The sequence below is a fragment of the Colossoma macropomum genome, unplaced genomic scaffold (assembly GCF_904425465.1).
Source record: "Colossoma macropomum unplaced genomic scaffold, Colossoma_macropomum, whole genome shotgun sequence".
In the NCBI taxonomy this organism is placed as follows: domain Eukaryota; kingdom Metazoa; phylum Chordata; class Actinopteri; order Characiformes; family Serrasalmidae; genus Colossoma; species Colossoma macropomum.
In genome coordinates, this window is record NW_023494795.1 from 12,622,571 (window position 1) to 12,650,306 (window position 27,736).

At 38.8% G+C, this 27,736-nt stretch overlaps 1 protein-coding gene across 2 annotated transcripts in view; it reads right to left on the reverse strand.

The window, feature by feature from the left end:
- Positions 1-27,736, reverse strand: part of clocka (clock circadian regulator a) — a 96,100-nt gene that overhangs the window by 8,991 nt on the left and 59,373 nt on the right. For both annotated transcript variants that reach the window (XM_036581490.1, XM_036581489.1), the window contains exons 6-23: positions 19,064-19,123; positions 18,528-18,676; positions 16,023-16,114; positions 15,751-15,840; positions 15,536-15,656; positions 13,323-13,436; positions 12,659-12,777; positions 11,491-11,573; positions 8,362-8,468; positions 8,044-8,191; positions 7,850-7,925; positions 7,416-7,554; positions 6,305-6,405; positions 5,917-6,006; positions 3,253-3,411; positions 2,671-2,910; positions 1,241-1,419; positions 132-393 (exon numbers count right to left, since the gene is read on the reverse strand). In XM_036581490.1, the coding sequence (XP_036437383.1) occupies positions 132-393; positions 1,241-1,419; positions 2,671-2,910; positions 3,253-3,411; positions 5,917-6,006; positions 6,305-6,405; positions 7,416-7,554; positions 7,850-7,925; positions 8,044-8,191; positions 8,362-8,468; positions 11,491-11,573; positions 12,659-12,777; positions 13,323-13,436; positions 15,536-15,656; positions 15,751-15,840; positions 16,023-16,114; positions 18,528-18,676; positions 19,064-19,123 (2,329 nt within the window). The remainder of the gene's footprint in view (positions 1-131; positions 394-1,240; positions 1,420-2,670; positions 2,911-3,252; positions 3,412-5,916; positions 6,007-6,304; positions 6,406-7,415; positions 7,555-7,849; positions 7,926-8,043; positions 8,192-8,361; positions 8,469-11,490; positions 11,574-12,658; positions 12,778-13,322; positions 13,437-15,535; positions 15,657-15,750; positions 15,841-16,022; positions 16,115-18,527; positions 18,677-19,063; positions 19,124-27,736) is intronic.

Consider the following 27,736-nt stretch of genomic DNA (forward strand, 5'->3'; position numbering starts at 1 on the left):
AGTGATTCACTGCTAATGTGTAGTTGTGTTTCATGGTCAGCAAGTGTCACTTTCTGGATTAATCTGCTAAGCTTAATCAGCATTAGGCCAACATTAATTCTAAACAGGGCTGCAGTGCCCCATTCGGTCACCTGGAGGAACTGCGTCTGCTGCTGGGCAAGTTGGGCCTGGGCTTGGCTCTGCTGCTGAGCAGCGGCTGCCTGCGACTGGGCCTGCTGCTCCTGAGAGGTAGCGGGCGGCTGCTGGGCGATGCTGATGGTCTGGGCCTGGCCCTGCTGCGGGGCGAATGCTGTTACCACCTGGCCCATGAACATGGTGGTGGGCACCATGACTGCTCCACATGCCATCGGCCCAGTCACCAGCTTGGTGAGGAGCTGAGGGGCTGCTGGGAATCTGGGAGGGGGGGAGGAAGGTAAGCATCAGAGACTACATTGTGTGAAGGGGTAAACAGATACTAAAGTGTGCACTGGTCACTTAGGCCACTAAGCCAATGAATCTTGTGGCCAATAATCAAGAATCTGTGGCTGTAGTAACAAACATTTTAATCGTATATACGTTGTATTTACAATTAACAAGCATACTTCAGAACTAAAGAATGTTGCTTTGCAAAAAGAAATATTAACTAAAAACTACATTACTAAACTGCCACTATGGTAACCATGGTGGTCCCCCTGACATCAGTCAATCTAGTTATTTCATTAGCTACTGTTTAGCTACTGCAGTGACAGCCTCTCTGCTTAGCATCAGCTAATTTAACATGTTGTTGTCAGAAGAAAACCTTGTATCTCCAAAATGACAACATTACAGGAGAAGGAAAAACCCTAGTTCACTTCTAATGTAAGTCAATACAACCAGACGGAATGGAAACATTCTCCAATCCAAGTGGTCACATGTAGTAGCCAAAAGATGAAAAGTCATGTCTAGGGTTGTGCAACAGGCTATGTCTACCCTGACTCTGTGTGCTATTTCAGTAATGTAACTAATCATTAATGAAGGCTTGGAGGAGGCAGGTGTACTGCTGTTGCATAGTTGTGAAAATGAGATCATGCTAAATGGCTACTAGCTTTCATTCACTGTTAGCCATGCTAAGATTTTGGGGTGAAGAACTTAACTTTAAGTGCATGGACATATGTGGCAGTGAGCACCTGACAGGTATTTGTTACAGCGATGCACAAGCACTGGAACGTGTGGCTGTCTACAGTGGAGGTGTAGCTAAGTGTGGGAGTAAGTTAAACAGTACCGTATCTGGCGGTCCTGAGAAAAGGTCGCGACAGCTGCTCCACTGGGGCTGTTCTGGGCCAGACTAGTTGAGATCTGCACCACGTTGGCCTGTCCCGGCTGGGAGATCATCATGGTGTTATAGAGAGAAGCAGGCAGAGCTGCCGAAGGAGACTGCAATCTATGAGAAGATCTCTGGGACTGGAGACAGATTTTAAGAAACACACACAGGCTGGAATAAGTGATTTGACATTACAGAACGCTGATGAGTTGCAGAAAAAAAAAAAATCTTACTTCAATTCCAAGCAGTAAACATAAATGAAAAAAAGCAAAAGGGGACTTCACTCAATGGCCATTTTATAAGGTTTCTATACTGCAGGGTTCTAGACTGTGACCATTTTTTTCATGCATGCGCAAGTAAAATTTCACGTGCATCTGTGCAAGTTTATGATGATTATTAGGCTGTTTAGGTGCCCCTCCGCAGGTACTGCATTAGCCACTACGGTTGAGCAGTACTTGTTTTCTCCACTGGCTCAATGGGTCTCGCTCTACCTGCACTTTCACCATCAGCTACATACAAATGCACAGCGCACTGATGATGAAACATGAAAATTTGTTCTAGAAATTCTAGAAGTTACTAAATATAGTGTAACTTTATAAAACTGTATACTGTGTTATAACATTATAAAGAAAAGTTGTAATATTAAAAACTATTTGAAACCTAAAATCATCTTTATTTGAAGGGTTTCATTCCAGAATGCTGTATATCCATTTGTAATAAGAAGAGGTTTGAAAAGAATGTTTTTTCATTAAAAAATGCATTTTATTTCTCTGAGACAAGGTGGTATACTCATATCATCATTGGGCCTCATTCACCAAACGGTCTTAAAGAGAAATTTCTTCGTAAAACCCACTTATGCAGTTTTCACAAAGATTCTGACTTAGAATAGATGTAGTGTCTCACTGTACATCCAGAAACTGTATTAAAAAGGTGGGTTTCTCTAATAAAATGTTCAGGACATGCAGTGTTTAAAACCCCTCAGTAACACTGTTGTGCATGAATACCGCATACCAGCGCAACATCCACTAATGTGGCACCATGTTGGTATTAATGCTGTATAGAGAATGGTTCGCCACTCAAAAAAAAATCTGTTCAGTGGCGGTCCTATGGTGGTCTCTTTTTATTCATTGACGAAGTAGAGGGCGGCTGATAAACTGCAGAAACACATGGGCTGCAGTCAGTTACCGTAAATCTATAAAAAGCACCTATACTGTAGGAGACCCTGATTAAATGGCCTATGAATGTATAAGTTAGATGTTTAATATTATCAGTGTCCTAACAAAACCACGTACCTACAAACTGGTAACTCGACAGGAGAAGGCAAGAACATTAAGTTTTAATGTAATGAGATTCATTCAAATCAAAGACAAATGTGTGTATGTGGACCTCACCTGCGTGAGGGTGGAGTTCTGGTCTCGGAGGAGGTTCTGCTGTTGAGGAGGAGCTTGCTGGGTCTGCTGAGTGACTGTGTGCTGTGTGCCTGTGTGTGTGGATGCCAGGCCACCCTGTAAGCTGCCTGTTGGCACCACCTGACCCTGCATGGTCAGAGCGGTCCCTGGCTGCACGGAGGTACCTTGCGTCAACTGCACCGAGCCCAGGTTAAGACTACCACCACCAGGCTGCAGAAACATCTATACACACGCACAAAACTGATATTACTATCCAGTAAAAAAAAAAAAACCCACACATATGTTAAAAACACATCAGCAGTTTCAAGACAAACAGGTTGAACAAGATCATCATTCAAAATAGCCCCAATTAAATTCAGACTCTCAGAGACAAAGGAAGGTGCATTCCTGAGGCCATGGCGCGTTTCGGCATGCTTAATCACAACTGAATCCATTCTTAGAAGTCTAGGAAAACATTCTAGGAAAGGATTAACTCTTCAAATGCTGTGCAAATTACTCAACATGCAGACCAATTTTCAGTTTATACAAGTTAATTCTCTCCTGCGGGCAGCAGGGGGCGCTCACCTGCAAGCCCTGGCCCTGCACCCTCTGAAGCTCTTCCTGGATCTGCCGCAGCTCCTCCTGCTGCCTTTGGATGTTGGCCTCAATCATGCGTGTGCGCTGCTCCAGCTGCTCCTTCAGATGCTGCATGGCATCCAGCTGCGTGGAGAACTGCAGCACGGGCTGCGGGAAAAAAAATAAATAAATAAAAAAAAAGGTCAAGCATGCTGTTGGTCACATCAACAGCACATGACACGCAACACTGGTTTACTTAAAGAGGAACTCCCCAAGAAATACCAGGATCATTTGACTGTTAGTCATATAGAGAGCACACACTTCAAGAACGGCTTACAAAGGGTTAGTGTTGAGAACCACGACTTAAAAGTTCATCACCAGGCCAAGAGGAAATTATGGCCACGGTCCTGTCAACAGGAAGCACTCAGGAGACAGAAAAGCAACACAAGTCGTTTGATCCAAACCAAACGAGAATATTAAAGAGAACCAGAAAAAACAAGCCGTTTAAGTAGCGAGTTCTGAGCGGCCAAAATACAACTAAGGGATATCCTGATGTGTTCCAACAGCAGTTCTAGAAAAATCTAGTTACTGTCTTATCTTTTGTCTAATCTTTGTTTTGAAATACTCCTACAAGTAATTTGGACCTCAAAACACCAGTTTCAGTTCCATAAGGATGTTTTTCTAAAAATGTGAAGTCTCAGAATTAGTGGAGCAAGATCAGCATCCTCAGATCACTGCTTAAGATCATCATTATGAGTTTATGTTAGGATTAGCACAAGTTGGGGGTGCTATAATGATGTGAGCTGTTTTTATCAGCTTGAAAAGCACCGCTGCAATTTTTGTAATTGTCATGATTTAAGAAAGAAAACAGATTATTTTAGCTGTCTGGTGTCGAGCGCTCGGCTATCCCGTCACAAATGCTAAACAAGTGGCCAACAACAGTGCTAAACTCTTTAGTTTCTCAACAACGTCAACTCGGTTCTGTAGGTCACTGCTGTCACTCCGACCACATCCATGTCAGAGCAGATCACAGTATTCAGACACCAGCTAGACGACTGGGTTTCTCTATGCTATCATAGTAGTTTAAGGGGTGAACTGCAGTATATCTGACGTTTGCTGTGTAAAAGCATTATCTGCAGTGTGAATCTCTCACACCAGTCACAGAGTCCTCCTTTTAGGCATGTTTAAACCGAAAGCGGTGATTTTGTGTCTTGTTTGATCTACCGTATCATCAGTTCACTGTGTTGTGCCGGAGCGCTGCTTCAAGTTAGCCAGCAGCTAAAAACAGCTAGCCTGGAAAGACAGCGCTCTCCCGCTCTCCAATGCCTCACAGCTTCCTCAGTTTACTTTAGAACGTGAACCACTTCTTTCTTTCTCTTTCGCTGCTCGAGAATGCACTAATACTAAAATATGACGGTTTGGCACTGTAACACGGCGCTGCAGACGTAATTTAACACCGCTAAAGTTGTTAGGATGCACGGAAAGAGGTGAGTTCACCGTAGGACAGTACAGTTACACCACTGACCTCGTCACTCACACTCGGTCACAGGAGAACAGATCGCCGATAACATCCACTCAAACAGGGACTGTACAACTCCGCGTTTCAGCCGTTGCTAAAGTATATTTGGCGACCCCTTTTTTACTCGTGGCCCCCTCCCTCTCTAATCAAGTCGAAAAATTCGGAAGTGCGCCATCTCCTGGTGACAGCAGAGTAGTGTCGCTTTCCTTGCAGTAGAAAGCGCCACCAGGGCTTTCGCTAAAACATGGAAGTGTGAGAGTGGTGCATATCGAACATTTATCGAACCTGTCTTATCGCTCTATCGAGGAAAAGTTATATCGTGATACTTATCGTTATCGTTTTATCGCCCAGCCCTAATTGATGATAATTATGCATTAATCAGCTCACATGCAAAAAGATTGGAAGTTTTGCTAAACTGTTTGTTTCATGAATCTTCATGTCATCCCTACAAAATCTATAATCCAGACAGGTGAAAGAGAGACCTAAAGGGACATTTTGGCTTAACACAGGGGTTTAATATGCTAAGTGTTGCATGTTGCAGTATTCTGCAGAGCAGCATTATATTCCTCCTCATTGGTTTGACAGAATTAATCATGTTATGTCTTTTTTATGTTTTCTTCCATTGGCATTTTCTTATTGTAATACCCAACTTGCACTATGGAAATACATGATACAACCATTATGAATCCCTATGATGTCTACCAGTCCTGACTGCAAGCCTAGCCACTGATCTAAAGGCTAATAAATACAACCAAGCTAGAATTAGTATAACTCTTACCTCAGTCATGAACAAAATCATAAAGAAAACAGTGATTCTGTCTTTATTTGGCACAACATGGACACCAGGGACAAGTTTTTTCCCCTTTCAGCCAGAGAAAAGAAGCCAGACTGACAGAGATGAAGTTTCTAGATAGGTTTTAGGTTGTTGTCCTCCACATCTGACAAGTCATTTCTGCTATTTCAGTAAGTATTCATTTCTCTCCACTACATACATGCATATACATATATAATGATAATTATATATGTAATTATATAATAAAACTCACTGCAAAGTAGCGATGGTTACATTTTGGTCAGTGCCCCTTTAAAAACACATCTATTTGGAGCAGGCCAGCCTGCTGTGTGAAGCACAGCTTTTAGTGTGTGTATGTTACCTGCACAGTGGGCTGCAGCTGCTGGGGTTGCTGGGGCTGAGATACTAGACACGTTGCCATCGTCTGGCTTGTGTTCTGGGAGCTCATTGACTGGAGAGGCACAGACAAATATAAACGTTCAGATACACAACCACATACACTACACTTTATTTCCAAATTTTCCCTTAAGAACAAATAGATTAATAAATCAACGGACTAAAAAGGGAGTCTGGATCTAGAAAGTCTGTATCTGCTAGACAAACAAGTTAGTTCTCATGTCTACGGCTACGAATTTGATTATATAATGTCAAATGTCTATCATATATTTCCAAGATTGCACTTTAGTTCATGTCCAAATACAGAGCTTCAGTAAACACACACACACACACACACACACACACACACTAACCTGGCTGCTGATAGAGGGCCGTCGCTGGGAGGTCATCTCGATGGTGGAGACGGACTGGCGGGGCGGCGTGCTGCGTTCTGTCTGTAGCTTCGTCTGGGTGGCTACACAAACACAGTGTACTCGATCAGAATAATTACAAAGCACAAACTCCTTTTGCATCAACAGTGAACAAATCTACATAACAGCTATACAGTTCCATTTCTGAGGCGCCCTCTCCACTGTACAGTTTAGTGTTTCTGTATTTTTATTACTATTAGACTATATATTAAAAAAAGGCTTTGTGCTTTTTGTTTTTATTAACGTGTAATAAAACTACAACACTACGATGTCACAATTGTATAAACCCTGGTTCATGTTTCTCTAGGAAAGGTGTTCTCTGCATGGAAGGCTGTGGCTGCCTTTATCTGCTTAACAAGCATAACCACGGTTAAAAATACATATGATTACTTTAGTGCATCTAAAAGCTATGAAATGGCATGATTTATGACATTTAAATTGTCCTATTTGATCAGCAATCGCGATGACCAGAATCCATCTGTGATTCCTGATACTATCATGAATCAGCTCGAGTCTGCAAAGTATGTATATATATTTACAAACCATTGTTTATCGATTATTTCCAAGGCATATCCTAATGCTCAGTTACAAACCCAGAAGAAAACAAAAAGACGATTCCTTTTGCTGACTGTTCAACCCAATTCCAGACTTAAGAGGAAAAGTGACCTTTTTTGCCATGATTTCCTCATCCTGAGAAGTTTCCCCTCAAACTCCCTGCTTTTTTTTACTCATCTTAATTTCAACAGTGGAAACAGCTTGCAAGCTGTCTCTCCTAATTGCCAGACTGATTTGTGAGTAATAAAAATAATAGGGTACAATAAGTGAGTGGCTAGACAACTTCTTCCTTGTTTAGTGGGTTTAAGGCACACATATTGCCACTTAGTGTACTGACTGAACGTCATAATCATTAACAAGTATCATCAAAAGAAAAAAAAAAGGATCATTAACAGGTATAATGGGGAAAAAAACGATTCTAATAATTTTCGTTAACATTTTATCGCCCACCAGTCTTCAAAATGTGTAATGCAGCACGTGGAACTGTGCTAATACGTACAGGTGGGGTCAGACACGGCGGTGTGCGAAGAGGATTTGCGAGAGCTTCGGGAGGAGGCAGAGGGCGTGCGGCTGTGATCGAAGCGCTCCAGCGCCTCCTTCAGGCTGGAAGTGTTCAACTCTGAGCCAGAATCCTGAGACTGAAATAGAGACAGAGAGGTAAATGAGACTGATGGTAGATTAAGTGTAGTACTAAAATTACAGGTGTGTTACAGTTTTTAAACACACAGGTTTGTTTTTGTAGCATGTCTGGACCTGGGTTCATCAGTTTTGACCTATGCATAATATACACTGATCAGCCACTTCATTCAACACACTTCTATGTATCTGCACTCAAGTCAGGATCATTTGTTTGGTCTTCAAATAGCAGGTTAGCCCTGTTTTTCCAACAAAGACAGGATACTGTTGTCCTGAAAGCGTATATAAACCCCACACCTTGTCTGCAGTGATCTCAGGAGGAGACTCCTCGATGCCGAGCTCTCTGCGCTGCTCAGCCCTCACCTCAGCATAGCTACAGTAAGAGAGAACACAAACACAGCATTAACACAGTTACAGAATAAAATCTCTTTTTGCTTACATATTTTGCCCCACCTGATCCTGACCACTGCTTATGTGTGTAAAACTCTCACCTGACCACGGTGTGTGTGCAGACAATAAACTCAGGCCGTGAGTTCCACTGGTGGTAGGTGATGTAGTAGTGTGTCTGGAGCCAGATCCACTGCTGGCCTTTCGTCAGGAACCGATAATAGCATGATTTGCCTTTTCCGTACTGCATCACTGCACCAACATAGATTGTCATCAGGGATGACCGATTAGATTTGGCTTTACAAATAAATGTGTTCAAATTCCTCCTGAACAGGCATACAGTGTGAAAACACTTCAAAATCACACAAAAACACTTTACTTTGCATTGGGTAAATCATGCTACAGTAACATGAGTAACTCACAGTGTTCATGGCACTTGGCTAGAGTCTCCAGGTCATCTACGTGATAGTAGTCATAGCCTGACGTGCCGAGAACCTCAAAAGGCAGGTAACCTATGATAGGTGGAGCCCTGAGAAGGACAAAAAATGTAAACATTTAAAAGCCTTTGTTTGAATTAGTTATTAAAGTAGTATAAATGTCAACAAAAAAAAACAAACAATTAATAATAATGATACTGAGTAACAAACAAAAATAAGAAAAAGAAACGCAGAATAAAAAATAAAGAAAAAATAAATAAGACATGAACATGTCACTGTTGTCGGAAGAAAACTTTCTCTCTCCAAAATGGTAACTTTACAGGAGAAGGAAAATACCTACTTTACTTTTGTAAGTCAATGGAACCAGACTTTTTTCCAAGTCATTTTGGGTCACTTCTTTTGATCCATGCTTCATGAAATTTACACACAACATAAAGGACAGCAAGCATTTTCAAATTATGTCAAAAACTGAAAAACGTCAAAAACAGAGATACCAGGTTTTCTTCCGACAGCAGCGATATTTTTTATAAATAAAAGTTTTTTATCTGACTTTTGCTATTTTGTTTGAGGAGTCAAACAAACAGACGAAAAAATACAAACAAACAAAAAGTGACAAAAAGATGCTCATTACAAAACAAGAAAATAACGATCTCAAGTACGCTTTTGATTTTAGCAAAGCAAAAGGAACAGAAAGAATTTCACCCCCTCATCTACAAGCTGAGTGCTTTCACACACAGCTGGTTTGTCCATAATTCAGTTTGACATATATTTGGAGATACAGCACCGTATTTCACAAAGCAAAGAGTAAATTAATCCTTTGATGCTTGTCAAAAAGCTATAGTTACTGTGACACAGCCAATCTGCCAGCTTGGTTGTCACCATGGCAACAGATGAAACAACAGTGATTGGTCGAGTGATTGTCACTTATGAAAGTTCACAAAAATCAGAAGTAAAATAAAATGTTGCATTTTTACGCCCAAAAACATGTTTGATGTGCAAGTTATCAATTACACATTTCTATCCATACCTCTAAACCCTTAAAATACATCTACAAATGTCCAAATAAACCAGACACAAAAAGTGTTAAAATTGATTGTTAAAAAGGTTTGTTAAAAAGGCTTTCCCTAAGATGATGTAAAATGATTAAATTCTTCTTTTAACCTTTTTACGTTGATTTTATTTCATCTACTGTGTTTTCAACATTCTGCATATAAATATACATTTGTTTCACATGTCTTCTGATGTACTGTTCTATCCAAAGACGCCATTCTCACTAAATGTACTATATAAATGAAATGCAGCTGTCTTGCCTATTAATTGGTTCCATGTTGAATGTGAAAGTTTTGCTGGTATAAAATCCCAATGGTGTTAATAAAGCAAATCACAGTGAAGACCCGTATAAGCATTATGCACTTATTTTTTCTTGCCACAAACATTTTTTAATAATCATACTGAGAATAGAAAGTCAAGCATGGAAAAGCCTATTATCTTCTTAAACTGACAGCTGTGCTCTACATTAATCTCCGATATAGGTTATTAGTTTTTTCCTCTTGCTGTTCTGCCTGGAATCAGTGGGAAAATCTCTGAGGGGAAAAAGGCATGTAAGGATTTGAATGCAGCACAAAGGGAATCCCAGAGTTATAAATAGCCCCCAAGGCCTTTATGCTCATTAGAATCCGTGTATAAGTTCAGCTTTGGCTGAGTATTCTAATAGGAGCCTTGCCAAGGGCTGTGAGAGAGCTCACTCTTCCTAGGGCTCTCTCTCATGGGAGGGCTGACTCACACGTCTAAGCAGCCAGCCAAACGAACTGAACGGAGAACAGCCTCAAAGGGAGATTGATAGGACTGTTACAGGCCAAGGAACTTAATGCCCCACCCCTGAGGGGTTTCACTAACACACAACAGGAGAGATCAGAAGGGGGATGGAAATAAACAGGCACCAGAGGGACAGGAAAAGCACGCTTTACCATTCGGTGGACGGGAGGTATAGAGACTAGAAATGTACACGGGTACTCGAGTATTCTGCTAACGCTTCCAGACGCCAGTATTCATTACAGCACATCACAGAAAGTCAGTGAGGAAATATATCAGTTAACAATTCAGTGAAACACTTGCATTTAAGCAGGGCTGTAAAATGTGACATTTTTTCTTATATTTGCGCTTAAGTACATTATACTCAATATAAGGTCACTGCCAGGGGCACCGGTGTAGTTTTTGAGAAGGCCGAGGTAGCTGTAACCAACCTAACTACTCTAGATGGCATTAGTTTAACATTAGATGCTACCTGCAAAATAGCAGATGAAAAAATAGAGGTGTAAAATCAACATTTCATCAACCTTTAACGCTTCATCTGAATGGGCAGCCTACTTAGGCCTCATTAGACACTGTTAACCCAGAGTCACCAAAGGATTGACTTTGGCTATTTCTGAATAATAAACACTTTTAAATGAACACTTCTGTTTAATAAAAACATTAATATCAGTGTAATAAAGGCATTAATATTAGCCCAAACTCTTTTCTTGTTCCTACACTTATATACACACAAACAGGGATCTGCGAAGGTACCTGAGTACTGTGAACTTTTTGACGTGCCAGTGTTTGAATACTGAAATCACTATTCAGATATTTGTCATGTTTCTTCACAGGAAGAAAGAGAAAACAAGCAGGCTAACAGTTCAGGAAAATTATTTTACCATGACTGTAAAACTTTGTTACTACAAAACAGGATTGCCTGAATGTGAGCGCTCTATCATTCATATCATAGTGCATTCTTGGTGACGTGACTGAGAAACAGCATAGCCAGCTGTGCCGCGGCTTTTTCACTAACTAGGCTGTCTACTCTAGTTGATGTTAGCCAGATCTAGAAACAGTGAACAATTTGCTGACAGAGTAACATGTTGGCACATCATCCACTGAGAAGACCTCATGTAGAAGTAGACAAGCTCTATCAGCAGCCAACATTATGCTGGTTATTATCATCAGCTCCTCCACAGAGGCAGCTTCCTTCACTCGTCAGACACATGATGAGAATATCAGAATATTTCAGTTATTACACACTCAGCATTCAGCCACCAACTTTCACACATACTTATACCCCAACCCCCTCACACCAACCTGTGGTCCAGGAAGAGGAATTTCCACTCTAAGCTGTGTCTGGATGTGAACTCCTCATTGGGTTCCTCCACAGTGCACATCTCCTACAGAGCAGAAATTATGAAAATTTTATATCTATCTAGGACACTTTACAATACAACATAATACAGTTCACACAAATACATTCATCTACAAAACAGTTAAGTATAAGGAGATACACTATATTTTCCTCTTTGTCTCCTGATTTGTAATACAGAAACGTTTACTTTAAAAGCCTTTGTTTGCTACCTGATTTCCACTGTTTAGAAAATGCTAATTCACATTAACATCTTATTGGGATGTGAAATGTTATGTTAGCACCACGCTAGTGGTGGTGGCACTTTTCTTTAAGTTAAACATGGACTTTAAATGCTTGTAACAGATATTCAAGCAACATGCCACTTGCTTTTTTCAGTAAAACGCCTGTTAGCTATATGCCCAGTTGGTCAGTTTACTCCACTGATAACAAAATATGGTGCAATTATGATATGCATATCGCTGTTGTCGGAAGAAAACCTTGTATTTCCAAAACTGTACCTTTACTGGAAAAGAAAAATATGCCTTACTTTTAATGTAAGTCAATGGAAGCAGACATTTTTTCCAAGTCATTTTGGGCCGTTTGTTTTTGGTCCATTCATCATGAAATTTACATACAATGTAAAGGCCAATAGGCATTTTCAAATTATGTCAAAAACTGAAAAGGGGCAAAAATGGAGATACTACGTTTTCTTCCGGCAACAGCGATATATAGACATATATAGGATATAGACAGATCGACAGATAGATAGATAGGTAGATAGATAGGTAGATAGATAGATAGATGTGTATGCGCATGTGTGCATTTGGGTACTATGTCTCCTTTAGAAATTAAGCATACTAATATAAAATATAATAAAAATTTAATAAAATAAAATAATTATTAATAAAAATGTGTCTTAATGACAAAGATGAGGAAAACTGCTATCCTTTGTGACACCATTACGTCTATCGATTTTCATACAAGTGTTCACAATGCATACTCTGCCGTTCCCCCCATACCCCCAACTCTCCCATATCACTCTCTTCCTGACTGCTGTTTTCATAAGTGAAACAGAAAAACAAGGTCACAGAACCAATGAGAAGCCAGGCCGCAAGTGCTGGATCAGCCTACCTTGATAAACTGAGGCTTGGCTAACCTCACAGTTGCTATGAAACACACGCGGTCTTCAAACGAGGGTCTGAGAGAGCGCTGGATAACACCCTCAAAGCCATTCCGTGTTGAGTTAGGCACTGCAGGAAAACAAAGCATCAAATTAAGACCTAAAAAAAAGAAGGAGTCTAAACAGGAGAGGTTCAAGCAAATCACTAGATGGCAGCACTAAACATAAGATTAACAGTGAAGCAGGTCTGGAGTTGTGTTTTTCACACACAGTGAAAAACCCAATTCCAGACCATTTGTCCAGTCATCACACCACTGTCTGCATTAGTAAAGGTATCGGGGAGCATCAAGAACTGAGGCTCAGGCTCTTGGCCTGTTTGTACTTTTAGCCAGAGACAACAAGCAAACACCTGAAGAGGAGCCAGGGTCTGCTACAAAAGCGCTGCATTCACTTTGACCTGCAAAACCTTCTGCCTTCAGCAAAATGTCCTCAATGTGGAATAACACTTGGACTAGCTGAGCTCACTACACTTTCCTTAAACACCTTTCACTGTCTTCTCAGTGACCAGGCCACAGAGTTCAGCACCAGAAGGAAAAACAAAGATGAGGCTAAAAAGGAGCAGTGTGAGAAGCATGACTCAGCATTATAGCCACAGGCAGCAGCTCTCACTCTTACCAGTGTTGAGGGACTTGAAGTTTCCAATGAACTTGACGTACTCGTAGACAGGAGGCTCTTTTGGGTCGATGGTGCCTCGGAGCATGTGGCAGCAGAACTCTAACTGATTTTTTGCTAGAGAGGCAGGAAAAACAACAAGAAGACATTAAAAAGACAAAGAAGTTTTACGGCTACCTTAAAGCTACAAAAAACAAGCTAATTCACAGGAAACTCTGAAAATCAAACAGACAAGACAAAGTAGAAACACTACTACCTGATTTGGCGTAAGAAGAAAAAAGGTGTTCAACTTTCATTCAAGAGAATTTATATGTGCTGGGGTAAGTATATAGGAATTAAAGGAACATGAAGCGTCATAGTCATTGTTTCATTTCTCAAGCAAAATCCAAAGTGCGAGTGCGCACAACACGAATTCACTGCTAACTATATACAGTACTGTGCAGCCACCTGAGAAAATCTGATTTAAAAAGCCATTAGCTGTGCAGTAACTGTTTATTTGCTCAGAAAAACACTAATATTAGAATAAATACAAATAGCATTAACGCAGTAGGTAGTGATTTTATGTATGTGCTTGTTTAAGTATTTTCAAACCTCTCCTCATAACAAGCCCCAGTTATCATTCTGGTTTAGCTAATCAATCTTTCACTAAATTAAATGGGAACTGGTGACGGAATTAAACAAATATATACAATGATTGGGGGCTTCGATAAGACATTGTTACTTTTGACTATGTGTGTTTATTTGTATTTATTCTATATAGAATTTTTAATGGCAAAAACACACTTTCTGCTGAGATAAATGGTTTTAAACAAATTACTTATAAGCCAATAAGTCTGCACAGTACTGCATATATAAAAACCTAAACTGCCTGCTCCAGAGAGAATGGAGGAAAGAATCAGAAGCAGGTTTTAGGTGATTAATGATAGTATTAGGACTCACTGATTGTTGTGATAGACACAACACACTCACAATGGCTATCAATTCTGTTATTAGCCAAATTAAACAGGCCGTCTGCGGCTGTAAGATGCACTAAATGAAAGCGCATGCGTAATCTGTTTTCTTTTATTGTATGGTCCAAGTCATATAAACACTTATGTTGTGTGCCTTTAGAACATATCAAAGCAGCATGATACAGCATTTTGTTCACCTCAGTCATACCTGTTAGCCCTCTTCAGTCAGCCCATTTATATTATGAAAAAAATGATGACAAACTGCAAACTCCTAGTCGTCCAATCACCAATTTTTACTTGTTACTGTGTGAAGCTGACAGCCTAAGCTACATTTTGATATGTCTGTCTAAAAGTTTTTTAATCATTTTCCATTTCGAAGAAAAACCTCTCACTCTCCTCACTGCACTCCGCAAAAAACCTGGTCAATGAACTCATAAAACAGTTTCAAAACTTTCTATCACTATAACTGGTTCATATTTCTACCCGGATTGTATGTTACAAATGATATATGATATGTGCCTCAACGCGATAGACACAGGTGCTCCCAGTGTAGTCTATCAAGTACTGCAGCCTTTTAGCCTATCAAATAACTTATGTCTGCCTGTTTGAGTTTAGACTTTATCAGATAACCTTTTTAGTCATAAAGGTTTAGCAGATCATCTTATCAGTCATTAGTGTTCAAACTACTTAAATGTGTAACAGTTTTAGACTTAAAATACATTTGTGAACTAACAAATGTGGCTGAAATTGAGTTTGCTCCTGTTAGCTATAGCCTCAAACACAGTACAAAGTACAGCTGTTATACTCTTTCTCGCTAGCAAGTATTTGGAAAGATAAAACTTAACTCTGTATATAACTTCTTTTTATAGTGGCATCTTACATCTGTACTTATTGTTGCCAAAGTTTGTCAGAGAAATGCAATGAAGAGTATCTTTGTTTACAGTCACATACGATTTAGAGTGATCTATATGGGTTCCCAGTCTTTTAATAGCAGCCTCTCAGGCAATATTTGAATTCTTTTTCATATCAACTCAAACACGCCCAGATCATCTTTTTGTTTTTTTGGTTTTTTTTGGAAAAGCAGTGACTTTTTTGTGCCTGCCATCCCCTATTGATAGTATGGTCAAGTGGAGATGGCTAGGGGGCACAACTGATGATGCTACACTGCCCACAATCTCACACACCTAATCAAAAGGAGGAGAGGGTAGAGTGCTGAGAGTAGCTGATTGTATATAATGATATGAATGATGTGTGTGCATGTCTTACTCTTTAGGTAGTCTGGTGTGAGGGTCTCTCCCTCCAGTATGTGTGTTGAGAGGGCTTTGTACACTTCAGAGTGCTCCCCCAGTGGGAGGAAATTCAACAGGTTCTGGTCCACCAGATCAGACTGAAACACAAACTCACATCTTTTAGCATCATTATTTTCTCTCCCTCTCTCTCTCTCTCACTCACACATACACACACATACACACACTACTTACTGGTAAATGCTCTAATAAGGAAGTGACACTCTCTGAAACGTAGATTATGTTGCCGTCTGTCATGATGGCCAGAAAGAAGCCATCTAGCGCCTGAGGTCAAAGAGCAAAACACATTAAAAGCCATTAAAATAAGAACTCAGGACTATTTTGCTCCTAACATGACCTTTAAAGAAAGATAGATAGACAGACAGACAGACAGACAGACAGATAAATCTTTGTTGAACACTGCATGAGTGTGTGTGAGAAAGGTGACCTCAAGTATGTTCTCTCACCTCCAGCATCAGCTGGGTAAACTCCTCATTGCTGAGGAACGGAGGCTTCCAGTCCTGACGGATCTCGCTCGACTCTGACTGCGCAGCGATTTCTGAGAAACAGAGAGAAAAATGTTATTGCACAACAAACATGACTGACAATAACTCAGACATTACAGTTGTAATGATTTAATAGCAAAAAAAAAAATATTCAATTCGCCTTTGATTTTAATGTATTTCATTTTTTATTACAACCGCTCCAAAAAGAATAATCGTTACTCAACAGACTACGGAATCAATCAAATGCAAGTCCTAAAAGAATCATATATATTCATTCAAAATAAATATTCAGTTTATATTTTAAATAAAAACAAATTACAGAAGCCAATATTTCATTTGATTTATATGAAAAGGTAACACAATCCTTTACGCACAGTGTCTTCCAGTGCCTAAAAGCTTTAGTATTAGCTAGAATATCAATAACTGATAACACTAAACAAAAACAATATACCATTAGCTAGAATACAGACGTTTTATTCTGTGCCTTAACCTTTTTCAGACAAATATCATGAACGATGAGGGCTTATAAACATTAGCAATGTAGGCTCATAAAATCTTGTCTGAAAATGTTTAGCAGATGAGACAATGGACAAACTCAAAGGTCTACGGTCAATTGCACAATGTTGCTTTAAAGCCAGCAGAGAAAGACTCAACTGAAAGACTTACAACATGTAGCTCTGAATAACATGAATGACTAATCACAGAAGTGAAAACAAGACATTAGTCTGCTACATCTCCCTAAAGAAGACTACATGTCAGGCAAACTGTGGTCCAACCTCTTCTTTTAAAAGTCAAATTCACGCACCCCATCAGTAAGTACATTCACTGAAGGACACCCACACGGACACGCACACATACATGTACACGTAACAATATACAACTAACACACTCCCCACTTTTTGCAGTTCCAGATTATGTCTGGACACACTGTATTTAAATATAATTACTGCATTTCACCAAAATACTTAATCTAATATAACTTGTAGATCTGACTACTTGCATTTTGCACATTTTATTTCCTCAACAATACCTGACATTTTTGCACAATGAACTTTACCTTAACTATGTTAGCTTATAGAATTACTGTATCAACCAAACACTGTAGTCCATTGCTGTTCTGCTAATCTGCTAACATGTCAGTCATAGTATGGTACATCCTCCTTTGCACAACTCCACACGCTCTCAGTACTGTGTACTGCCTGTGTTCTGTTTTGTATTTATTCTAAGTCTTTTATATTTATTGTACTGTATTGTCGGCACTGTGTATATTGTATTGTTTATTCCTGTGTTGGTCCTGGAGGAATGTTGTTTTGTGTTACTGTGTACTTGTATGTAGCTGAAATGACAAAGCCTTGATGTGGAAAACTCCTATATTCTGTAAGAATAAGACAAGCTCAAGATGCTTAACTTTAATGAAACTGATTGAAAAAAGGTTAAAATGTTTTATTCTCAGTGTTATTACTACTACTATTTTTCTTCTTCTTCTTCTTCTTCTTCTTCTTCTTATTATTATTATTATTATTATTATTATTTTGAATAAACCTAAAACTGAAATACTACAGGATAATAGAAAAACATCTCTGATAAATAATTACTTTTAAAATAATGTTAAACCAGGGATCCTGCTAAAACTGGCAACCCGGAGCAGGATGCTGACCGAACAGCATTAAGCAGGAAAACGGAGAAAACACACCATAAAACCATCGGTTTACAAATTAAATAACTTTTTAGGAAACTCTTGTCAGTGAAGGGGGTGATAAAGAGTGCCTCTGAATAATTTTCCAAAAGCTATGTGGAGCTAAATAGCCAACACACCCTCATTTATTCTCAGTAACAAATGAAGCAGAGAACATGCTAGCTAGCTAGAAATCCAGAGCAGTAGAAGGCTTATTTGGACCCGGAGCTTTCTGTGAGAATCTCACAAGCTCTGCCTTATCGTAATGTCCAATGAGTCCTGCGTGCAGAGCTGGCAACTGTGTGCTGCTGGTGACAATCTTAGCTTGTACTTAGCTCGATAAACAAGTGTTCGTTTGCCACAGAACGAGTTCAAAAAAGAAGTAAACTTGTTGGAAATGGTTTTTCCATTTTCCAAAATTTTCATTGTCAAATTTAGCAAATATTACTGAATACATGTTGCAGCCCTAGCTAGATGTAAAGGCTACAGGAGTTCAGTCAGCATCACTGCTGAAGTACTGTAACTGAATTCCTACTCTACTGATCCAGGATTAACACACTGTCCTCAAAACTCAGATAGAACAAAACATGCACACAAAACTGGCTTTACAGCATGAAAATCACTACCAGCATCAGAACGTGTAATTTGGTAAAGAGAGACTATGATTAACTTGTGATACATAGTGATGAACTGTGACAGTTGATTGTGATACGCTGTGATGGGGAGAGAGATTATTAGACATTTCGCTGTCAGAGATTGGCTGAAATAGAGATGGCAGAAGCGGTTGATACCTTTGTGCTTGCGCAGGAAGTCGATGCTCTTCTGCAGGATGGTGGACTTGTCCATCTTGCGGGTGTTGCCCGGCAACATGGTGCCCAGCTCCTTGATGAGCACATTGAACTGGTCTCGCCTCTTCTTCTCCGACTTGTTCCTGGAAACTCTGTAGAGTGGGCGCAAGACAAACACACACTCATGTAATCAGACTCCACCACACAGACACAATGATTCACTGTGAGAATGCAAGAGAATTACAACACCATAAAGCCAGAATTCTAACTAATAGATTAATACCCACTCTAAGCTGTTGATTTACTGGAAAATGTGTTGTTTTTTCCCTCTTTAAAAAAAAAGCTCCAAATACTCTCCAAGTTCAAAGCTTTTTTTTCCTGCTATAAAACCTTCTCAGTCATACTGAAAGCAAAAACAGCATCACTGCACAATCCTCTAATTGCTAATGAGTCATTCCTAAACCACCATTTGGGCACCTAATAGAAGAGATTTTCCTCTTGATGTTTGGTGTGACTATCTTTCTGCTTGTCCATCTCACCGTTTTGCTTTGTCCTTCTCATCTTCTTCCATCAACCCATCAAAGATACTACTGTCATCCCTGAAAAACAAGCAAACACAAATGACATTAAATTTCCTTACTTACTAAAATGACCCCTCACAACCAGCCAAATCCACTGGTCGATCAAAGCCAGTTTTGACCTAAGAGTACAGCTTTGTGACATCCATTTTTCAAAGCTTTATTTCATTGTCCTTATAAAGAATGGTGGCATATAAACCAGCTTCACCATTTTGCCCATGAAAGAAAGCATAATGCTCCATCATCTATCTTCACTTACACTTGTTCTAGGAATGCATTAACATCAGAGATGGTATGAAACTGGTTTCAGCGTCTTTCAGAACGTGGGCGTCAAATGTAGAGCAATGCTGCATCTCCGCAGCCGGGCCACAGGGGAGCGCTGTATGTTTCAGACTAAATTTAGCAGCAGCTTTTTTGTTCTCTGACTCAGCTGGTAACAGTGTAGAAAGACAGCAACATAGTTCAGCCACTTGGTCTGAGCTTATGTTCAGAGAACAGTCAGACGGTCATCTGTGATGGTTCAAGACTGGATACAGGTTTACAAGGAAACTACATGAAGATCAGACTTTTAAAGCAGTAACAATATTTAAAAAAAAAAATAATGTTTTTCAGCATCAACATCCTTACAGGCAGCAACAGCACTTGCATCCACTTCAATGTTATTGGTACAAGTTAAAGTTATAGCACCGCAGGTCGTTTGAGAGCCTTCAAATCCAGCATAAGTTACACAGTTAAACTTAAAAATTCTGGCCTGATTTTTGGATCTTGGAAGGAAAAAAAAATGTAGTTTTTTAAAAAGATCAGTGTTTAATATTAATTAGCCTTTTTATTTCATTTATATATTTTCAAAATTAGTACATTTAAATGCATTCAATATTATCTGTAACCAATGACATTCATTTTTGCCATAACACACACATACATACACACGCATATATATATATATATATATATATATATATATATATATACACACACACACACACACACACACACACACACACACACACACACACACACACACACACATATATATATATATATATATATATATATATATATATATATATATATATATATATATATATATATATATATATATAAATATAAATGTACAAATACACAGGATTGTAACTAACTACACATTCACATTCTACATCAATTTTTTTTATTTTGTTCTTGCTGCTATTGTGTATTTTTAGCTTGATTTCGGTGGCTTTCACACTCATTTTGGCCTGTTTTCTCGGTTTTCCTGATTTTCAGTGCATATTCAATACATAAGCACATGAAAATTTTAACAGCTAATATGTTTCATTGTTGTGGTTGTAAAAGTAAAACTGTGCATTATTCTCTGTGTGCCTAAAAAGTAAATGACTAATTTGAGAAAAACAAATGTTATTCATTACGATTTACATAGAAGGAATGAATTTAGTTATTACTAACTAAGCACACTGCACTTGTTAAAGGTTTAATGCTGTACCACAGCTCTAATCACACACAAATACTATCAGGCAGGGGTGGGCAATACGGCAAATATTTTAATATTGTGACACGTGAAGGCATTTAATAACTCTGTACTGAATATTGTGACAACTTATCACAATAATGATAACATATCATCATATAGCCCACCCATTCTACAAAGTACTCTTATTAGTATAGCAGTGGCGTCCCTGCCTGGACAGGACTCTCCAGTCTTCTGTGTGGTGGGAGGTGGTGTTATCTGCTACGCTCCATTTAGATGATATGTAAAAGAAAAGCAATGCTCACTAGAGACTACATGTGCCTCACTGAGGGTGGAAGCTAAAAATCGATGGTTAAATGAAATTATCGGCTGTAACTCAAATATGAGGCCGCTAACAATAATTTTCCAAAATATTTTCCATTTTATTTATGCCACCCATCGACAGATCATGCACCACTGTTATTAGTAACAGGTAAGGTATGAGGCTTTTTCAGCCGCTTCAGAAAAACATAACTGCAGAGGTGTGTCCCAAAAACAACAAACGGGCAATGAGAGCACTTCTCCATTTCTTTCAGGGCAAATTCCCCAGAACCATCCAGATTCCGCTCCATTCTTTCCCTTCTACCGCACTGTTCCCAAATAGCTCTGCAGAAACCACAACAGCAGGAATGCACATGAGGGAGAGCCAAGGTGCCCTCACCTCACCTGTGCTTGTCTGACACGCCATCAGTTCGCTTCGAGGTCACCGGAGTGCGATGCTGCATGAGTCCCATAGCTGCGCAGTGCAGCCCTTCCAGATAATTGTTGCAGGGGCGCATGCGTGTGCGCGAGCCAGATAAGCATGAGTCACAGTGTGTGTGTGGACGCGGGCAATGGTGAGAGTGCATTTTCTCCTGGCATTGAGTGCGCAAGTTCTCATGAAGCACTTTTATAGAAATGGGTTAGCGTTAGTCCGAGCGTGTTTGCGTCAAAGCCTTGGGGAGAGCAAGTCAGCGAATGTGTGGGTTCACTCACGCTCTCTCTTTCCCTCTCTCAAGTGAGTGGGCATGAAAATGGCACCGGGCCTCTGAATGCCACTAATGAGACCTTAGAAGAACTCAACTACTGACAGATACTGAGATAAACGTAATCTATGGGTCTCACATCTAAGAGGTTTTTTTAAAGGCTCATATCCTACATCATTCTTGCATTTTGTATTTTCTCCAAGACCTACTTATAAGGTTGGTGTGGTTTTATGCACCAAAAACATAACTCATTTTAACATGAGCATTTCTCAACCTCTGTTAAACAGGCTGTTGTTTTTAAGTTTTAATGTGAATTTAAGATTTGTACATGCAAATGAGCTCTGTTCTGATTGGTGCCATGTATCGTGCCTTTAGAAAGTGGTCTGGATAGAAACACTTATAAATATGATACTTGTGTGACATCATAAAAACAGTGAATCCAAAACAGGCTGTTTTGGCAGGTTAGTTTCCATATATGGACTTTGACACTTACTGTTTTTAAACTTTAACAGTGTTTACATACTACATCTAACATGTTTATTTACAAAAAGTGGGGAAAGAAATAACAATAATAAATCAGTTTTCCGTGATATGAGCCCTTTAAGCCACATAACCATTTTCTGATGAAAATATTCTCTATAAAAAACCAAACTAAAACTTTGAGAGCCAATTATCCAAAACGTGCACCTTTGTCAGAGAGGAAGTTGTAATTGTGACGCTTCTTTGTGAAGTGAATCTAACAAGCCAGTGGTAATGACAGTCGTGACCAGTCTGCATGTCTATTAATGCGTGTTTGAAATCAGTGACAGCTACGCTGACGTCAACCGTTTTGGTCAGCGCACAAGAAAGGATATTTATATCTACAGGCTGAAACCAGAACCCAGTCTGGTCAGAAAGGTTGGAAGGGTGCAAGAGTACATTTATCAACATGAAATAAACGAGATGACGCACTCGATCAGCATGAAAACTCCGACACATTATGAAAAGGGATTAATGTTGACAGATGTGTTGCACAAAGATGACGACGTAATTAGGGGATGCAAATGTGAAACTGCAAATTATCATTTTCCATCAAAAACACAGAAAAAAAATCCAACAGAAATCTGTCAAACGATGTAAATATTGAGAAGTGAGGGCTAAAAACTCAGCAAATGGGGGTGCTAAAATTAGCAGAGTATTTACAGTAGATCTGTGATGAGATGACCATATTTAGATGTGTATTGTGTGTGTGTTCACAGTAAAGAGCTTTACTGGCACGAGACACTACAGAACACTTTACAGCTGGGTACAAAAGTCACGCATTAATAAACATGAGAGAGGGAGAGAGAGAGAGAGAGAGAAAGAAAGAAAGAGAGAGAGAGAGAGAGAGAGAGAGAGAGAGAGAGAGAGAGATGCAAGAGAGATTTCTCTCTGTTACATATTGTAATGCTAGCTTTACCACACAGAGAGAAGGAAAGAGAGAAAAAGAAGAAAAAGAGAAGAAAAAAGAACAATTAGCATATTAGCACAACTGCTCCAACACACCTGATTCAACTAATCAGCTTAATTAACAGGCACTTCCTGAGAAGTAAGTCTGTTAGAACAGTGAAAACTCAACTCCAGGACCTGGCTTGGCCAGCTAACTTCAGGCTAAGTTCCATCTAACTTTGGATTTTCTGTCTTGTGACAGTGGATCGCTTAAGCGAGCTACATCACCCCACCAACTTATCCCTGCCCTGGGGATGCCTAGATGGCATCAGTTTAGGACTGTGGCTCATGAAGAGCTCTTGGAGCATTCAGGGCTGAGCTTCTGACCAATCCCAATCTTTTAGTATATTTTGTACTTCTCTAATCGTGGGTTAGAGAAGACTGCAGTCCTAAAACGAGTAAATAACAGTTACATTTGTATTATGAAGCTGAAACTTAGTTATGAGCTGTATGACTTGAACATTCTTCATGAGCCAGGCCTGAGAGTTCCAGCACAATCACTTTAACTCAGGAAGGGCTCCTTATTTAGCTGAACCAGGTAAAGGTGGGCGATCGAGCAATAAGCCACAAGAGGCTGCGTGTTACTGTGGTTTTATCATGGGAAGGGTCTTCTTCAGCACGACACGAAAACAACCATCCCCGTGTATATATATATATATATATATATATATATATATATATATACATACACACACACGTAGGAATTTAAATACTGGATCCTGAAGCCCAACAGTGTGAAACACAGCTAAGAAATAGTCATTTAATGATGGAGTTGTTTAGGCTGTTGGCTATTTTTAGGCTGTTAGCTAGCTGACCAGCCTTGTTCTAATTAAGAACAGTAAACAGGTTCTTACTTCATCACTATACTCAGTGGTCCATGCGAGCAGCATGAGAATCAAAGATTATTCTATTAACAGCACAAGTGTGTTAATACAATTCAGTTGTTGTGAGACAGTCATAGGTGTGCATATAGTGTGGCTTCGAACGCAGCTCAGCCAATCAGATTTGAGGACCAGAACTATCCATTTTATAATACATGTTAGATCACATTTATCACTATTGTGATAAATTACTTCATACTGCTCTGATTCTATAATATAATTAGACCAATTGCAGGGCGCATGACATCAACAAGGGGTATTTCACAAAGCAGGATTTCTCAGCCAACAAAATAAGCTCTTCCAATCGGAAAAGAGATGAGCATTCCTATGGGACAATCCTCAAATTTGGGCTTATGTTATCCAGCGTACTGAGAAATCCTGCTTTGTGGAATATGCCCCAGGGGTTTAGCAACTGTATTACCTTCTTATTCATCCCATTATGCGATTATATTATTTTATTCATTTAATTTTCACTATAGTTTTTTTTCTTCGGTTCTATTTTAAAGAGTTTTTCAAAAAGCTGAACAAGCTGAGTAAAAATTTACTTAACTCAGCTTTTAATATCGTTTTGTTTTGACCAAATGTGCCTTACTGCACATGCTTTTGAACTTAACTTCTCCATGCTTTAGTATCCTACAAAGAGCAATTACTAACCACCTGCTCCACATTCACTTTGCAACAACAGCTCTGAAGGACACAAAAACATGCAATTAATCAGTTCAGGATTTATTACTGGAGTTACAGTGGGGTGTTTCTTATAGAGACAAGAAATTATCTCGTACTTCCCCCTTAATAATTCCACACCACAAGCTGGTATCGCAAGGGATCCGTTTTTTTTATAAGGTCCTACTGATAACATTCAGCACTGTACTGTCCATTTCTAGAAGCACAAACGTCGCCCTGCAATAACCTGACTTATAGTAAACAGTAAATACAGTATACGTACACAGTAATTTCATTAGCCGCTTCCATTATCACTCGCACGCATATACACAAACACAGTGTGGAGGCTGAGGTTGCCTAATCATTAACCCAAATGGTGTTTGTGCTGCTGTGAGGGTAAGGGAGAGAAAGAGAGCCAATAGAAGGATAATAAAAGAATGTATTTGCGTTGTTCCTGTTCTCTGCACCCCCCACAAAGACAGCAAGGTCCATCAATAACACGATAATAAAGAGCTCACGTGAGCCTTTACAGTTCCCACATCAAACAACTACCATAAGACGGCTGTGAAGAGCCACTCCAAACAGCTATTCAGTGCCTGCAGTGTGACTGAAGTTCTGGTCTGACTGACAACGTCTTGTGGCAGCTGTAAATAGCAACGAGGTCTGAAAAGGGCTTGTCCGGTTACTAGGGGTGTACCCCTGCCACCAAAGGCCTTTATTGATACCAAGTCATTTATTAACAGTACACAGAAGCACTGATATGAGTGATTTCTTTCCACAAGTCAATACACGTATGCTAAGGCCTTTGTACTTCAATGCTTACATTCAAAAGTGTGGAATTGCTTGTCATATTAACAATCTTTTTCATTTTATATAACTTGTACAATGTGGTTTATACATCAACCAATTCACATCCAATAAATAATTAAATAAGCTCTATATTCTACATATTCTACTGCATTTATTTACTGTACGTTATCTGCCTTGAGATTGAACCACCATTAGAAATACAACGCATTCTGGATATTCAGCTTTCCTAATCGTTTTAGTCATACATACAGTTGTATGCAAACATTTGGGCGCCCCTGGTCAAATCACATTTTGTTGATTTATGTGAAAAAAAGTAAATACATCCTCTACAGAGAAGACACTTCTACAGATTTAAATGCACAATCACTATTTATTTGTTCAATTTAATATACTGAGGGAGAAAAAATCTCTTATTATATATAAACTATAATATAAAACTAAAAATGTGATCTGTGCAAAACTTGGCATTTTTTTATATTTTACATTTTTCCCCAACTAGGTAAATTCAGCAAATAAACAGAAATTGTGCACTACAAACTGCAGAAAATGCCATATTTAAGTTTCTTCAGATTTGACTGCATATACTGCAGAACTTTAAATGTCCAATATATTATACAACCAAGATTTTACTAGTACTACAAACTACTATTTTTATTACTAATATTTTTTATTATTATTGTTATTAACTGTTTTTACTTTTTAAGCATTTTTTAAATCAATCACTTTAAATATACGGTCGAGATTATAAAGAGTAATTGGTGAAAATTAAATCTAAAATATTTATTTTTATCCAAAAACATATTTACATATTTATTATATTTAAAAGTTATTTTTAGCATAATAAATAAATAAATACCTATGCTAAGCCTTTATATATTTAATATATCGTATGAGCAACATTATACTTGCTACTAATTGGCTAATTTTGAAACAAAAATAACATTTTTAGTCTTTTCATTTTTCACACATTTTTTCACTCCCTCACAGATTACATGGCCAGGTAGAGACTGGTTTTGAAAAAGAAATAAAACTGAGTTTTAGTAATTTTAGAACAAATCATGTTGGCTCTAAAGCGCTGCAGTCCTGATGCACTTTAAAAGACTAACAAACATTTCTAAATAAACTGATATCAGTATTGTTAGCACCAAGTACTATAATAAAACCATTGACTCTATATTATAGATCAGATGCATCAATATTTAAAATGGAGCTTGATCCATCACAACAATATAAACAAACATTTTACGCATGTTTAACCTCTACAAAAATTCTTGGAAACAAATCCCGGTAGTCACTCATTAAATGCTAAACATATGTTTGGTCTGCATACAGTTAACAAGCTGATGATACAGAAAGGTTTACCAACCTGTGACCAGGCTGACTATATATATCTGTATTAATAAAAACACTAACAAAAAACAGTGGAGGCTCACGTGAGGCATGTTAGCTTTACTGTAAATGGGTCTTAGTCACAGACCTTTCTTGTTATGGCTCATTCGCTACTGTAGCAGGTCTGACCAGTCCTTTCACTCTCTTCTGCAGTTCCACTCACGCATAAAGGGTTAAAAACGGTAAGGAAAACAAGGCAATTCACAACAACAGAGCTATAATAACAGAGCACGTGTGAACCTGCTCTGCTGTTGAAAACAACCTGTTATCTGGACTCTTCTCGTGTGTCAATATGTGTTGTTTATAGACAGCAAGTGTTATGAGTGGAATATGTGACACAGTGTTAATAGGTTATGCATTTGTCAGTCAGACTACTGACACTAAGAGAGAGACTAAGCCTCCTTAAAAACAATCTTTTAACATGGCTCACTTGATCACTTGGAAACAGAAGAGGAAAATGTGAAGAAACAGAGCAGTCATAATCAAAAGAAGGAGAAAAACAAACGCTTGGAAACTTTTTTTTTTAAACTACGAAACTTTATAGGTCATGTAAATATATATTCTACTGAATTAGTTCAAACTGCTGTCCCACAGCCAAAAAACTACTTAAAAATAATGAAGTGTTCATATCTTAGACATTTACAAGGATTATGATCTATTTAAACCCAAAGCATTAACTGAGATAGGAATACGCTATACATACACAAAATCATCGTTTATACAGTATTTTCTTTGGGTGGTGTCTGTCCCAAACCCTAACTCCTAAATTTCAACTTGTGAAAATAATACTTACAGCTTTATTTTTAGTGTTTCGTTTTCAGATGCTAAGCACCTCATGTTAAATTTCCTTCGGGATAAATAAAGTCTATCTATCCATCCATCCATCTATCTATCAACCTGGCTTGTAACTTTCTTGCTCACTCACTCACTCGCTCATCTTAACAAAACTGTCCAC